The following is a 13,205-nucleotide window of genomic DNA, read 5'->3' on the forward strand; positions in this document are numbered from 1 at the left end:
GCTGCTGCTGCTGCTGCTGCTGCTGCTGCTGCTGCTGCTGCTGCTGCCTCTGCTGCTGTTGCTGCTGTTGCTGTTGCTGGTGTGCGGATAAGAATCCACTTGTCGGACCGCCAGCCGAAGGTTCGTGCATTGATTGGTAGTTCCGCTTTCCGCCGCTCACAGTGCCTCCACTCATTAGATCGGTTTCAACCCCCATCTGCCCACCGAGTTCCATGTTTTGCCAATCGAACTGATTATTAACCTGACCGTAGTTGTACGGAACATTGGTGGCCGCGTTTGCTACACTTCCACCAGCTCCGACACTAGCAGCGTTAGCAGAAGGGTCGGTTATCCGATAGCCTGAGACAGCTTGCTGCTGTTCAGTATTTGTTCCCGAACCGGCACCACTCGAAACAGTTCGTAAGCCGTGACCTGGAGAACCGTAGTGCATGGAGACAGCAGTCGCAACGGTGCCGGGGTTTGTCATAGCACCAAACTGTGATGGTGAGTGATGGAGTGAGTGTGTTGGCTGCGGATAGCGCGGATGATGTTGAGGAACAGGCGGACCTAGGACGCTGCTATTGTAGTGCATGGCTTCGTACGGATTGTAAAGCATGGTTGTATTGCCCACGGACGGGTTGTTGCCACTCATTCCGCCTGCATTGCTTCCAGCACTGGACGTTCTTGAAGGAGGTACCATCATATTGCCAGCGGACGATCGTTCACCTTTTAATCCTGGGCCACCGGTCCCTAATGCACTGGTCATCATGCCACCGGATGGCCCGGCCAGACCCATCATACCGACATTGCCACTTCCGCCCGGACCCACCGGGGACATGATGCCCGATCCCGTGCCGCTTCGTGCCATCATCTCCGGGTGGGACTTTTCGAGCGTTTTCATCGCACCAACGTTTGTGGCCACCGGTGAGGCATTGGGGCCGCCAATAACCCCCACCGCAGCGCCAACGGTTCCTGCCATCGGTGTTGCTAGTCCGCTTGGAAGTTTACTTGTACCCTGACCCATTGCACCTCCGACGACCATTTTATCGCCAATCGGATCGATGGACGCAGCGACACTTGCTGCCGCCGGTGCGAGGCCTGCCGGATGGGCCATCTTTTTGTGCTTGGCCAGATTACCTGCCGTGCGGAACGCTTCACTGCAGCCTTCGGCCGAACAGCGGAATGCAGCTTCCTCCTCATGACACAGCTTATGGCGTTTCAGTGAGCGCCGTGCAGCGAACAGCTTATTGCAAATAGGGCATTTGTATTTTTTGTCCTACAACATTGTGACGAAACAAGGACAAGGGTGGTTACGGTTGTCGTTTTCTGTGCAATATTACAATCCGGGGATAGTTACCATCGAATGTGCTATTTTGATATGTTCCTTCAGTGCTTCCTGCGTAAGGAAGGATGAGGCACAGTGCTCACAGATGATCGACCGGTCCGTGACCGTCTGATGCACCAGCTGATGTTTGTCATAGTCTTGTTTCATGATGAAAACCTTTGAGCACTGTTCACAGGCGAACCATACGTCTGTAGGAAGCATGAAGCATGTATAAAATCAATGAAGTCAGACTTTAGCGTCCTCACTTTTCGGAATATCGGTTGCCCGAAGGGACCTACCATTTTTGTGACATTTCAGCATATGCTGGTAAACCTTTAAATTAGAGTTGAATATTGCACTACAAATCTCACATGCGATGCATTCGGTGTGATGGTTCGTCTTTTGAATGTGCCGATCGAGCTGGGCTCCAGTAGCAAACACCAGACTACATGTTTTACAGTTTAACCGTTGGAGTTCTGTGGGAACAAAAATAGAAATTTTCTTAATACTATTTCTACATCACTCATTTCACACATTTATGGGTAGGTACGATAATTTGACTGAAACTAGAGTAAATTTTATAGTGTTGTTGGTCTTACTCTTGTTGGCATGCTCTTTGCCCTCCTTGCCAGCAAAGTGGTCCTGAAGGTGCAGCTGAAACTGTTGAGCATTGATGAAGTTCGTCTCATCACAGTGCTCACAGATGAAATTGCTCTCGGGAAGCTAAGGAGAAAAATTGGGAAAACATGAAATGTGAGGCATGGAAAGACAATTACAGTGTCCGTGCGTATTACAGGGAATCTTCTCGGACCGCTGGAGACCATAAAACCGCTGCTAGCACTTGGTGCTCCGGTCATTGCATTTCCACCGTGGTGAAGCTGTTGGTGGTGAGGATGGTGATGTTGATGGTGGGGCGATTGCTGGTGATGTGGCGTCCCGTCCATAAAGCTTCCCGGACCTATCGCCAACGGGTCCATTGGAGGCATGCCACCAGCGCCAGCACCAGTCGGGATTCCTGGTCGATGCGTCCCGGAGCTAAACTCGAGATTCTGCCATCCGATGTGCTGCTGCTGCTGCTGCGAAACTTGCTGCTTGTTGCCGCTGTTTCCACTGTTGGCGAAACTTATTGTCGGATCATTGAAAGCACCGCCTTGACCGGGCACCGTACACGTTAAAGCTGCAGTGCGACTACTGGCTATCGATGCACCAGCACCAGGACCCGATCCCATAATACCGGTCGACGGAAGCATATTCTGCTCGAGCGTCGGTATTGCTGGCGTCGATGTACCGCCGGTCGTGTCCGAAAACTCGTAATTAAACGCGGACATATTGTCACTGAAGTTAGTGCTACTGTCACCGAGAGATTTTTCGCTGCTACCGAGTGATTTTTTCAATGTACTCGTCGCCTTTATCGAGTCGCACGATCCACCCATCTGAGCGTCAGCGGTGTGGCCCCCGAAAAGGTCACCACTGGTGAGCGGTTCGGGTACGGACGCAGAGGAAGTGGCAAGCGCTGCAGCCACCGCTTTTGCCTTCTGTAGGCGCTTCGATGGCGGGTCGATTTGGTGCGCCGCTTTCATGTGGCGTGCCAGATGGGATTGGTTTTTGTACGTTTCCTTACAGTTCTCCACCGTACAGTGGAAGGCTCTTTCATTTGAATGGCAAAGTTTATGGCGTTTTAGGGACCGCTTGGCAGCGAAAACCTTGTTGCAGATGTTACACTCGAATTTATTTTCCTGCAAAATTGCACCGAAACCAAACAAAGCATTTTTATAACAGTCCAAATGGACATTCATTTTTAATCGAACGGGCTCTTACCGGAACCGGATGGGCAATTTTTATATGTTCTCGCAGCGAAGGCTGCGACAGAAATGAAGCACCACATTGATCGCAGGGATAGTTTTTCTCCGCCACACTCGTTCCCTGCAGCAACAAACTTTGCTCGAGACTCGTTTTTTGCGTGAACACTGCAAACGAAACAAAAACCCGCCAACCGTGAGAACTGATAGCAGGAAAAGCTACTTTTCAAAACATACCATTGTTGTGCGAACGGGTAACGTGCTGGCTCAGCTTGATACTGTTACAGAATATTGCACCGCAAATGTCGCACACCAAACCCTCCGCCTGGTGGTTCGTTTTTTGGATGTGCTTTTCGAGATATTTCTGATTGTTGAAAACGATACTGCAAGTCTTGCAGCTGTACTTGTGGGTTTCTAAGGGAAACGAAACCATTTAAAGCCGATCGTACGTCAATCATCATCGAGCGCGCGAGGATCAGAAACTTACTTTTGCAATTTTGCTCCGCTACCCTCGCCTTGCTGATGAAATGACCCTCCACGTGAATCTGGTACTGTTGGTTCCGCGTAAACGTTTCGCCACAGTGTTCGCATATGTGTGGCCGGTTTTTGTGATACATCCGATTATGTTCCACAATTTCCTACGGGAAATAAAACAATCAGTGATTCATTCACTCGAGGCATTTTCATGCTGGTAGTTTACCTCCGACGTGACCCCGCGTTGTTTGCCACAATCGGGACAGAAGCCTGGGTGGTGGCTAAAATGGATGACGAGAGATTTCCTTTTCCTATAACTGAGGGAAGAAACGCAGACACAAACATAAGAAAGTGTTTTGGTGTGCCCACGCCAGGCATCAGGCGAAGGACACCAACCTTTTATCACACAGTAAGCACTGGTAGACCTGTTCCTTGTTCCGTTCGTGTGAAACCATGCTCGAGTCGTTGGTATCGAGCGTATTTGTGTCGGAGGAAAGCATCAGCGAGGTGTTGTTGGTGGACGATTCCTCCTCGGAGAAAATTTCGTTCGAGTTGTCGATCGAGTCTTCCTCCTTCATCAGTAGCAGATCCTCGTCCTCCTCCTTGATTTCTTCGAAGCAGTGATCGTCCGCCATCGAGTAGGGTGGATCAAAGTCAAACTCTTCTTTCTTGATGTACGTCGCCGGAGGTGAGTGCGACAGTCCGCCTTCGTAACAGAGGGCGGGCAGCGAGGTGCGCACGGTTACAGTCGTGAGCGCGGGCCGTTTACGAACGAAAATTTGCTCATTCTTGTAGATCTTCCACGTCGGAAAGATACTCTGCTCGAACATGTTAAATAGCAACTTAAAATCATGGCTCGCTATCAGGCGGACCAGCGCCCGGTTCATTCGTACGTTGCCTAACCACTTTTGTCGGCCACCACCTGTCGGCAACAAACCACTAGCACCTCTAGCACCACCTGTCGTCGTCAGTGACAGTCCATCGAACAGGTTGCCGCGCAATAGTTTCCCCCGCAGATCCCAAGGAGCTAGTGGCGCGCTGCTGTTCTGCTGCTGTTGTCGCATCAGCAGCAGCAACCCATCACCACCGATCGATAGGTCCGCGCTGCGTACACTTGTGCTACTGATGTCGAGGCAGGATGCTTTACCGCCCGCCGCAAACGACGACGAGCTGGTGCTGTGGCCCGTGGCCACCGACGACGACCCGGACGCGGCCGCACTTCGCGATTTGAGCAGGTTCACCACGATCACATTCTCGATATTGTGCAGCTCTCTGAGTATTGATGGTTTGTAGATACGCTCCTGGCAGTCAGTGTACAGGATTTTCACGTACAGCTTGATGGCCGAAATGAGAAACAGTAGCGCTTGGTATTTATCGTCCGACTGTAGACATTTCAGCGTTTTGATCAGCGCTTTGACCTGCGGCGTGCAACGGAGCATGAGTGCGCAGAAAATGAAACGAAACAACGCCACACATCGCATTACGGGTGGCCAGTGGTTCCATTTTGTCCGGGTAAGCGTGTCCGAGTTTTGCCCGCCATCGACGCCAAACAAGTTGCGAACAAGGGGAGCAGGAGAGAGCGCAACGAAAAAGAAGAAAAAAAAACGTAATATTAGTAGCTGCTTTCCACTGCAGAGGAGACCCAATTTACGAGCCACTCGAGCATCGCGTCGGGAGGGGCCCGCCGTCGGACAACGCAACCAGCGTACCCACCTGTATCTGGAACACGTGAACGCGGGATCTGTGCTGCATTTTCACTTCCATCGGGGCCGGAACGTATTAAGAAAATTAAAATTTTCTTTGATTGTTTACCAAAATCCTGTTCTTTGACATATTGCTTTTCGGAGTGTATTTTTTTGCTGCCTAGTTTTTTTTATTTGACAATCTGTGTGATGTGAAGTTTCGCCCGCAATCGCTACGCGCAAATGGGGCGAAAATCAGTGCTCTGCGCCGAGACCGCGTTTGGTCGGCAGAAATTGCGCACTTGAAATCACTTCAGTTTCTGATGAATTCTCCATTTTGCTGACATCACGGACTAGAGAGCTAGAGGAAAACTAAAAAGACATATTTAATAAAAATAAATGTAAAACAAACTCCGCTAGTTGTATAACAGCCTATTATACATTCGAAAAAGCTGCATATGATGGGGTGTAGATAATATATAGATTAAGATTCAAGCAGAGAAGGTATTTCGATAAAGGTTTGTTTTCGATATTACTTTTATATTACGCATTCGAAGAATTTTTTATTGAAAGTGAATGGGGCGAATTCCATTTTGCAGCCAATTTCGCCCTGATCGCCTGGAGCGAAAGTGTGTGCAATTTTGATGCTGTCAGTTTCTTCTGCACTCGGCAAAGCTACCAAAACAAGTTTCTTTTTAAGCGTTCTCTGCAGCCGAAATGGTAGGTTTTACTTTAAAAATGTGTGTATAAGGTGAGAAAAATTAACTGTATTATGTACCTTTTCCAGCTTTTCTACTCGTTTTTCAAATCGCTCGTGGGGAAGGACGTTGTTGTGGAGCTGAAAAACGATCTTAGGTAAACCACCGTTTCCATGCCGCCGTTGGACGCAATCCTAGACCGGCGCTCTCTGTAACTCAGTTTGGTTTTTCTTTCAGCATTTGCGGAACCCTTCACTCGGTGGATCAATATCTCAATATTAAGCTGACAGACATCAGTGTGACCGACCCGGAGAAATACCCGCACATGCTTTCAGTAAAGAATTGCTTCATTCGTGGCTCCGTCGTACGCTACGTACAGCTGCCCGGCGAGGAAGTGGACACCCAATTGTTACAAGACGCCGCACGAAAGGAGGCCGTAACGAGTGTGAGATAAGCCAAACGCCAATAGAACGTGATAAGATAAGATAATTGACTGGATTTTCGAATGATGACAACCTAGACGTTACGTTGAAGTTGCAAATGAATGGCGTTGAAACTAGTAACAGCCTCAGGGTCTCAGTTAAAAATGACTTTAAAACAGTCGATACGTTGCGCCGCACATTTGCCGACCTTTTTTTCGTTTGTCCAACTATTCGATCGTGTCCGTAATATTCAATTAAGAGTAACATTGGGGAAATAGCACTCAACATGTCATCAATTAATGGAATTAACGCATTTTGTTGGTTTATTCCGATCCAGATGGATAAACGGTTTCTCATTTCTCTTGCCTCACAATTGCTCTTGTCTGAATGCATAATGCAGTTTTCATGCATGGTGTAAATGCTGTTGTACATTGAATGTTTCTAAAAGACGCCAGAAGAAAAACTCGGTAACAACAATAAATCAGGAGTAGCTACAAATTTTGTGCACAGTAAACTCATAAAGAATACGCCTTTTTTCTTTCTGGTCTGTGCGTTCACCTGCGAATCGCACGCCTTTCTGTTTTCAGATACAAATTCATTCATTCCCGTCCTTCTTTAACGAAAAGCTCCAAGGACCACCGAGCGGTTTGCACCCGGCCCGGCGTTGTTCGATTGACTAGTTTTAGGGGATGTTGACTTCCGTGGCAAGGGATCACTGTTCAATTTGTGCCGAATTGAAGTACGAATTCTGCATCAGGTAGAGCTTGTCGATGTGCGTTATGCTGCCGGCAACACCCGCCATAGCCATCGGATTGATCGAATTATTGTTGTGATTGACTAGCTGCGGATGCGGTGCTCCACCGGTCGTCCCACCGCCGTTTAGTCCACCGGCGCACTGTAAACCGCCCGTGCCGGGCCCACCGCCATTGTTGAGGTTAGTTTGCAGGTCCAAGTTTTGTAACGACATCGTGTCGGAGGTCGTCTCGTCGACATTGTCAAAGTTTTCATCCAACGAAATGTCCGAGCTGCACAGACTGGCGTCGGAGTTGTCGGGAAAGTCTGCAATGGTAAGTGGTGATTTGATCTGGTTAAATCGACGCAATTTTGCGACAAACTTCGTGGGATATACCTGGCGAGTAGGGCAGGTTCGGATTGAGCGGTTGACTGGAAGAGCTGTACGAACTGTCAAGCCCCAGATAGTGGCTGTGGTCACTGCTGGGCGATTCCAGCTTGATCGACTTGTCCTCCTTGTCCGAGTGGTTCTTCTCGCCATCTCCGTTACCGGTCGTTTTCGATTTGCGCGAAATTTTTTTCATCTTCGCTCGCTGATTCTGGAACCAGACCTGCACCACCCGTACCGAGAGCCCCGTGTCCTTGGCCAGTGCTTCGCGAACCTTGCGGCACGGTTTCGGTGACACGTCGAAGGATGCCTTAAACTGTCGACGCTGGGCAGAAGTCAGGATGGTGCGTGGTCGCTTCGGTCCTCGTCGTCCGTCGCGTGTTCGGAGCCCGTCCTCCAGCAAGTAATCGTCATCACCGTACAGATGGGCCGCCCCGTGCACAGGATGTAGTGGCGGGTGTAGTCCTCCCGGTCCGGAAGCTCCACCGGCACCGCCGTGATGGTGGTGCATCGCTGCTCCGTAAAAGTCCTTCTCCAGGTCGTGCTGGCAGATTAGCTTGCCGGCCCGGATCGAGAAGGGTTCGCCCTTCTGAAGGGGCCGGTTGCAGGTGAAGCACAGGAAGCAGTGCAGATGGTAGACCAGATGTTTCGCGCGCATCACCATTTCGCTCGGTGCAATGCGCTCGCCACAACCGTAACAGTCGCGCTGCTGGGACTGCTGCTGATGCTGCTGCTGCTGTTGGAGCGTGGAAACACCAAAAATTCTAAACCGAACGAAGGAGAGCAAAAAGAAGCATTAGTTCGTACTCAGCGCAAGGTCTACAATCTTTGGGACCGTAAGTTCCAGTTAATTGCAAATTTCCACCAAATGCATCGTTAGCAAGCGGAATGTCTTCGCCGTGGGTGAGGCTCGTCAAACCCGAATTTCTCGGTTGCGTGCGTTATGTTTTCCTATGCTATCGACCGACCCAACGTTGGCGGCACCCCGTAGCCGATGGTAACTGGTCCTACCGGATTTTGTCGGCGGGATGACTGAGACACTGTCGCCAGTGACGGTTATCGTAATGCCGTATCGCAGGTCTTTCCTATCCGTCTCCGTATCCGCGGATCGGTTTTCGGGGTGTTTGAGGTGTGAAACATGTTCTCACATGATGTTTTAATTGGAATTGCACCCAACAAATCGGGGACTTCTAACAATATCCAATGCATTTGCATGATGTTCTGCTTCGTAGCGCGCAGTGGAAAGTTATCATCAATGCTATGCATGAAAATGCTTACTAGTGTAAGCGACGAAAGTATTTTGGTACTATTTAAAGCTATGAATAATTCTGTAAAGGATTTCTTTAGTTCAACAATTTAATTTAGTACAAAAATAACTAACTAACTGGTATATTAGATTACGAAGCATTTTAGTTCATAATTATCAGATTTATATTTCGAGAATGGAAACTGGCCCTCTAAAGTGGCCATGCTATGAGTACGTACCGGTAGTAATCGTCCTTGCAGTAAACCTTGGTGTTTTTGGTGTAGCACGTTTGGTTGAGCTGAATGCGGCATATGCAGCAGAGAAGGCACTGCTCATGCCAGAACTGGTCCGGGGAGAGCTTCATGAAGTAGCGATCCTTTATCTTTTGGCCACATCCCTCGCATATTTCCTGCGTTTTTTCGCTCTTGATCGTACCAACTATGTCTACGACAGTGGCGGAGTTGCATAAAAAAGAAACAAACATAATGTTGGACATAAGTTAAGGACACGAAAGAATACGTTTATTTTAGTATCTATATATTTTACAAAGTCCCACCAACTGCTATAACAACGATCCCAACAACAGAAAAACTTGTAGAATTCGAAATGGCTTTCGGTCGTAACGGTTACGGTGCATTTCGGAACGTTTGCCCGGGTTTGGGTTGATTTGGCAGCAGGGTGACCCGAGCCGACCGGATGTACCGGGATCGGAAAGCAAGCGGCGCCAACGAACAAATTTCGCCGATTTGTCGGTAACCTGTATTTTTATGTAACCGCCGTTGGGTTGTCCTCCTACGGACGGTATGTATTTGATTGAACAAATTTGGTCGACACCCAGCAATTCGTTGATTATTTGTGTGCTCAGATGCATTGCTCCCGATTTGCCGTTACAATAAATTGAGCCATTGTAAATTCTACTTGAAGATGGCTATTGTTTCAAACACACCCAAAAAATGGCACAAAATGGGCATACTTTGCGTAAATTGATTGCAAAGGGTCAGTATTGTAGTCATAATAAAAAAATTGCAAAGTTAGGCTGATGACGAATAGCCGCCGCCAGTTAGAATATTTGGACCTGCAGCAATTAATCGGATGTGCCCTCGTGTACTGAAAAAATCTGGCACGCACAATTGCAATCCGAATGTGGACATTGTCAAGTCCCAACGAATCCATTTCGTTTCTAGTGTTTTCTCAAATTCGCTCAAATCATATCCAGCAACATTGGTCCATCAGCATTTCCTTCCCCCGGGATGTATTCCATGGTGCCGGGAAGGGCCCTGCCCAGTCATTTATGGCCGCGCCATTGGGGACAATGGTGGTCATCTATCAACTGGTTAAATTATGAGTACACAGTCATTTCTCATTCGAAATGTGTTTTTGAAATGGAAAATTATGAGCCAGCAATTTCCGAAATGGCACTGAGAAGCCTTGAGGGTGGAGCTTTTTTATGACTCTTGGTAGGATTAGAATTATTTTTTATTCGAGGCCAACCAGCAGCCAGAGATTGCTGATGGGGATCCAAAACAAATGTTGCGTATAATTCAAACGGATCAAACTTAAACAACGAATGATTGAGTAATAGCTATTAGGTGGTGGCGCTAATGCAAATGGGTATGTACTGTGTTTAGTTCTGTTAATATTTTACATTCATGTTGATACAATGTTTGGGTTTTCCACAAGAAACAACTAATCGATGGAGACCTTCGGATGAGTCATGATGAAATGTTCCAAAATTATAATTTGTAGACATAATCACATGATAAAAATACATATTATATAAAACCTTAAACATATAACATTTAAAAACAGTGGGAAAAACTGTACCTTGTTTCTTTTAATTCACAAGAACTTGATGGAAATTAAATAATCATAAAATGCGATTTGCATGACTAGCGGCCTGTTGCACCCAATTTTTACGTGTGTATTTACTAAAGAATGGCGAACCGCGTTCCATGATGAAGGTAGTGCTGGCAAACGAATGTATTCGAATGTACTACATATCTAATTCGGGGTCAAATAAAAAGCCTATATTGTTTGTGTGGACACCGCCGCTTCGCACTGTTTGCCGACGGTGGAAATGCAAACAAATGCACCAGTTTGGCTGATATTTTTTCCTCTTATCTGTAGCCTGTTGAACACTGGCTGACGCCGATGTTTCGAGCATCGCTTCATTTGGCTGGCCAATAAAGGATTAGGAGGGGACCACGGGGAGGTTGTAGCAAGTGTAGGGTTGGTGCGGTGTGTTGCAGCCATGTTGCCCCATAAATCATGAATAAATCACAAAAAACAACACCGCACTACCGCGGAACGCTGGGGTTGCTGGAAGCTCGGTCACCGCCCGACAGCTATCGCCGTTTAATCGATTTCGGTCATATGTTTCGCTTCCCGTGGGTTGCACGATAAAAAAGCCACTAATTATTTGTCCCCCGCCACCGCTGGTGTGTATAGATATTTCTTTTTATCTAATCAATGTTCGATATCTTCACATGTTGCTCGATTTTGAACGATGATTAAGCTTACTGGACTGCAAGAGTTTACTGGAAAATATGGTTTTTAAAACAATCAATGGCCTTAACGTTCCAAAACGAACACCATCCAAACCATCCTCCAAAAGGGGCACAAGCTGTTCCTGCTTCACTTTAATGTGGCGTTTGGTAAATTCGGTTCAGTTACACCGGTACCGGGCCAGCGATTATGGATGGGGCGGAACCGGAAGCCGATTGGGTTTCTGGTGAGCCGAAAACGGAGAACTTTAACCCAGCCAAGCGAAAATCGATTACTGGCCACTTACTTCCACGCTAATGTGCTCTCGGTTGGTCCACCTCAACCACCGGGTCGCCAGGATTCAGGAGGACCTCCTCTGCTCACCGGATGTCCGTTCTTAGGCGGTTGTGGTTTCTCGAGTTGAACTTTCAAATCCTCGAGCCGCCGTTCTTCGCTGCGCTGGGCTTTAGAGTGTTTAATCGGGTGTTAACGTTACAGCCCGGTAAGAGCCCGGTTTTCATGGGTAAGTTTCCAATTTTCAGCCACCACCAAGCTTCGGGTACGGTTGGAGAGGTTGAGAGATACTATTAGGACAAATTTTCCACGGCCACGTGCCCGACGCTCTCGGAGAGCCTCCTTCAAGTAGGACAAAGTGCTTGACCATCTACTTGGGCCACAGAGCTGTTTGGGATTCCTTTCCCCCCCAGGGTCGCATACTACCTAAAGGACCTCCGAAAATGGCGCCCGTCCCCCACCGTGGTGAAAGGAATCGAACGGAATCTAGGCGTCCTTGTCGCACCCCGAATGTCCTGCACGTTCGAACTGGTTTTCTCGCATGCGCTTTCCCACCTAGGGATTCCATTTTCTTAACGATAAAAAGGAAATCCCCTTTTTTAAGGCATGGCGAACTTTTTGGCTTCGAGAGGGAACCCAATCCGACTCACTTGCGACGGTCTGTGACTGTTTTTCCGATCGAAACTTATTGGGGTTTGAGACGACGTGCGTGATTGTGGCAAAATCGAAGCAAATCGACCTGTTTCGAAACGAAATTGAAGTTGTGCTATATACATTCTTCAGATCGAATCCGGAGGGATTGTCTTTAAAAAACATGGACCGATCGACGATTGGTAGGAAACATTTTGGGAGAAATTGTTCGCGAAACAATAACAATGATAAATTACAACAAACAACAATAGTTTTGAGAAGTATGTTATTGTAGGGAGTATGACCAATCAAAATGGAGAATGGGATACTAATTTTTATTTTTTATAGCCAATTCCTTTTTTATGAACTGAGCTATAATTAAACTGGTTTTTACTCATTACAGTTTCCCATTTTATTGGGTTCTTGAGATGTAAGAGATATGTTTTGGTGCTCCATTCGTTGACGTTGCCGTAGGGCATTTAAAATTAACACTACCCAACGGAATGCCGCTTTGAGGCCAGCAGCCACTAATTAACCACCAAACCACCAAATCCAACCCAGACAGCCCGTCCTTCCATCGCTCTCCGAGTTCTTCTAAGGGACAACCGTTTTGACCACTCCAAACCATCCGGCCACTAGAACCCAAACCTCACCTGTGCGTTCGTCGAGCATGCCGTTGGTATCCTTTGCATTGCTGTCTACCGGTGGCGGTGCTGGCGGCAGACCGGAGTTAATGTTGAGATTATGGTAAAACTCCAACATATTGCATAAGCCGCTGCTCCGTGTCCGTGGGATAGGTCGTCGTATTTGGTGTTTGTACAAAGATGGTTGCTTCGAAGCACTTCTTTGTTTATTCACTTTCTGTTGCGTGTCACACTAAACAAAACAATTGCTTACGCGTTTACAGGGACACTTCACATGCCGTTATTTTGTTTTTGCATTTCTCCGTGTTTCTCCGTTTTAAACACATTCCCAGGATCGCCTCACTGACCGGAACTGATGGCGTTCAAAAATGTTGCCCCGCGCAACAAACACTTGCGGCTGGCGTTTTTC

At 47.7% G+C, this 13,205-nt stretch overlaps 3 protein-coding genes across 3 annotated transcripts in view; 1 reads left to right on the top strand and 2 right to left on the bottom strand.

The window, feature by feature from the left end:
* LOC131215650 (uncharacterized) overlaps positions 1–5,340 on the bottom strand; it is a 22,680-nt gene extending 17,340 nt beyond the window's left edge. The window contains exons 1-11 of the mRNA XM_058210041.1: positions 5,290–5,340; positions 3,973–4,994; positions 3,803–3,893; positions 3,590–3,740; positions 3,340–3,516; positions 3,122–3,270; positions 2,098–3,039; positions 1,903–2,026; positions 1,603–1,779; positions 1,337–1,512; positions 161–1,255 (exon numbers count right to left, since the gene is read on the bottom strand). Coding sequence (XP_058066024.1) covers positions 161–1,255; positions 1,337–1,512; positions 1,603–1,779; positions 1,903–2,026; positions 2,098–3,039; positions 3,122–3,270; positions 3,340–3,516; positions 3,590–3,740; positions 3,803–3,893; positions 3,973–4,994; positions 5,290–5,340 — 4,155 coding nt within the window. The remainder of the gene's footprint in view (positions 1–160; positions 1,256–1,336; positions 1,513–1,602; positions 1,780–1,902; positions 2,027–2,097; positions 3,040–3,121; positions 3,271–3,339; positions 3,517–3,589; positions 3,741–3,802; positions 3,894–3,972; positions 4,995–5,289) is intronic.
* A 564-nt stretch (positions 5,341–5,904) lies between these two features.
* On the top strand, positions 5,905–6,882 carry LOC131214173 (U6 snRNA-associated Sm-like protein LSm2). The gene is made up of 3 exons (XM_058208558.1): positions 5,905–5,978; positions 6,046–6,113; positions 6,194–6,882. The coding sequence occupies exons 1-3, from the start codon at positions 5,976–5,978 to the stop codon at positions 6,408–6,410; spliced, it is 288 nt and encodes a 95-aa protein (XP_058064541.1). The 5' UTR covers positions 5,905–5,975; the 3' UTR covers positions 6,411–6,882.
* Positions 6,883–7,040: 158 nt separating this feature from the next.
* Positions 7,041–12,914, bottom strand: LOC131214155 (LIM homeobox transcription factor 1-beta). The gene is made up of 4 exons (XM_058208543.1): positions 12,806–12,914; positions 8,984–9,188; positions 7,508–8,262; positions 7,041–7,437 (listed from the first exon to the last, which is right to left on the bottom strand). Exons 1-4 carry the CDS (start codon positions 12,912–12,914, stop codon positions 7,091–7,093), a joined length of 1,416 nt encoding a protein of 471 aa, XP_058064526.1. The 3' UTR covers positions 7,041–7,090.
* Between the last annotated feature and the right edge of the window lie 291 nt (positions 12,915–13,205).

This window comes from Anopheles bellator, chromosome 1 (assembly GCF_943735745.2).
Source record: "Anopheles bellator chromosome 1, idAnoBellAS_SP24_06.2, whole genome shotgun sequence".
Taxonomy (NCBI): domain Eukaryota; kingdom Metazoa; phylum Arthropoda; class Insecta; order Diptera; family Culicidae; genus Anopheles; species Anopheles bellator.

Coding starts and splice junctions, on each gene's coding strand:
- LOC131214173 (XM_058208558.1), top strand. Junction 6,114..6,193: donor GAGCTGAAAAACGATCTTAG/GTAAACCACCGT, acceptor TTTTTCTTTCAG/CATTTGCGGAACCCTTCACT.
- LOC131214155 (XM_058208543.1), bottom strand. CDS start 12,914: ATGTTGGAGTTTTACCATAATCTCAACATTAACTCCGGTCTGCCGCCA. Junction 9,189..12,805: donor CATGCTCGACGAACGCACAG/GTGAGGTTTGGG, acceptor CCACTGTCGTAG/ACATAGTTGGTACGATCAAG. Junction 7,438..7,507: donor GAACCTGCCCTACTCGCCAG/GTATATCCCACG, acceptor TTACCATTGCAG/ACTTTCCCGACAACTCCGAC.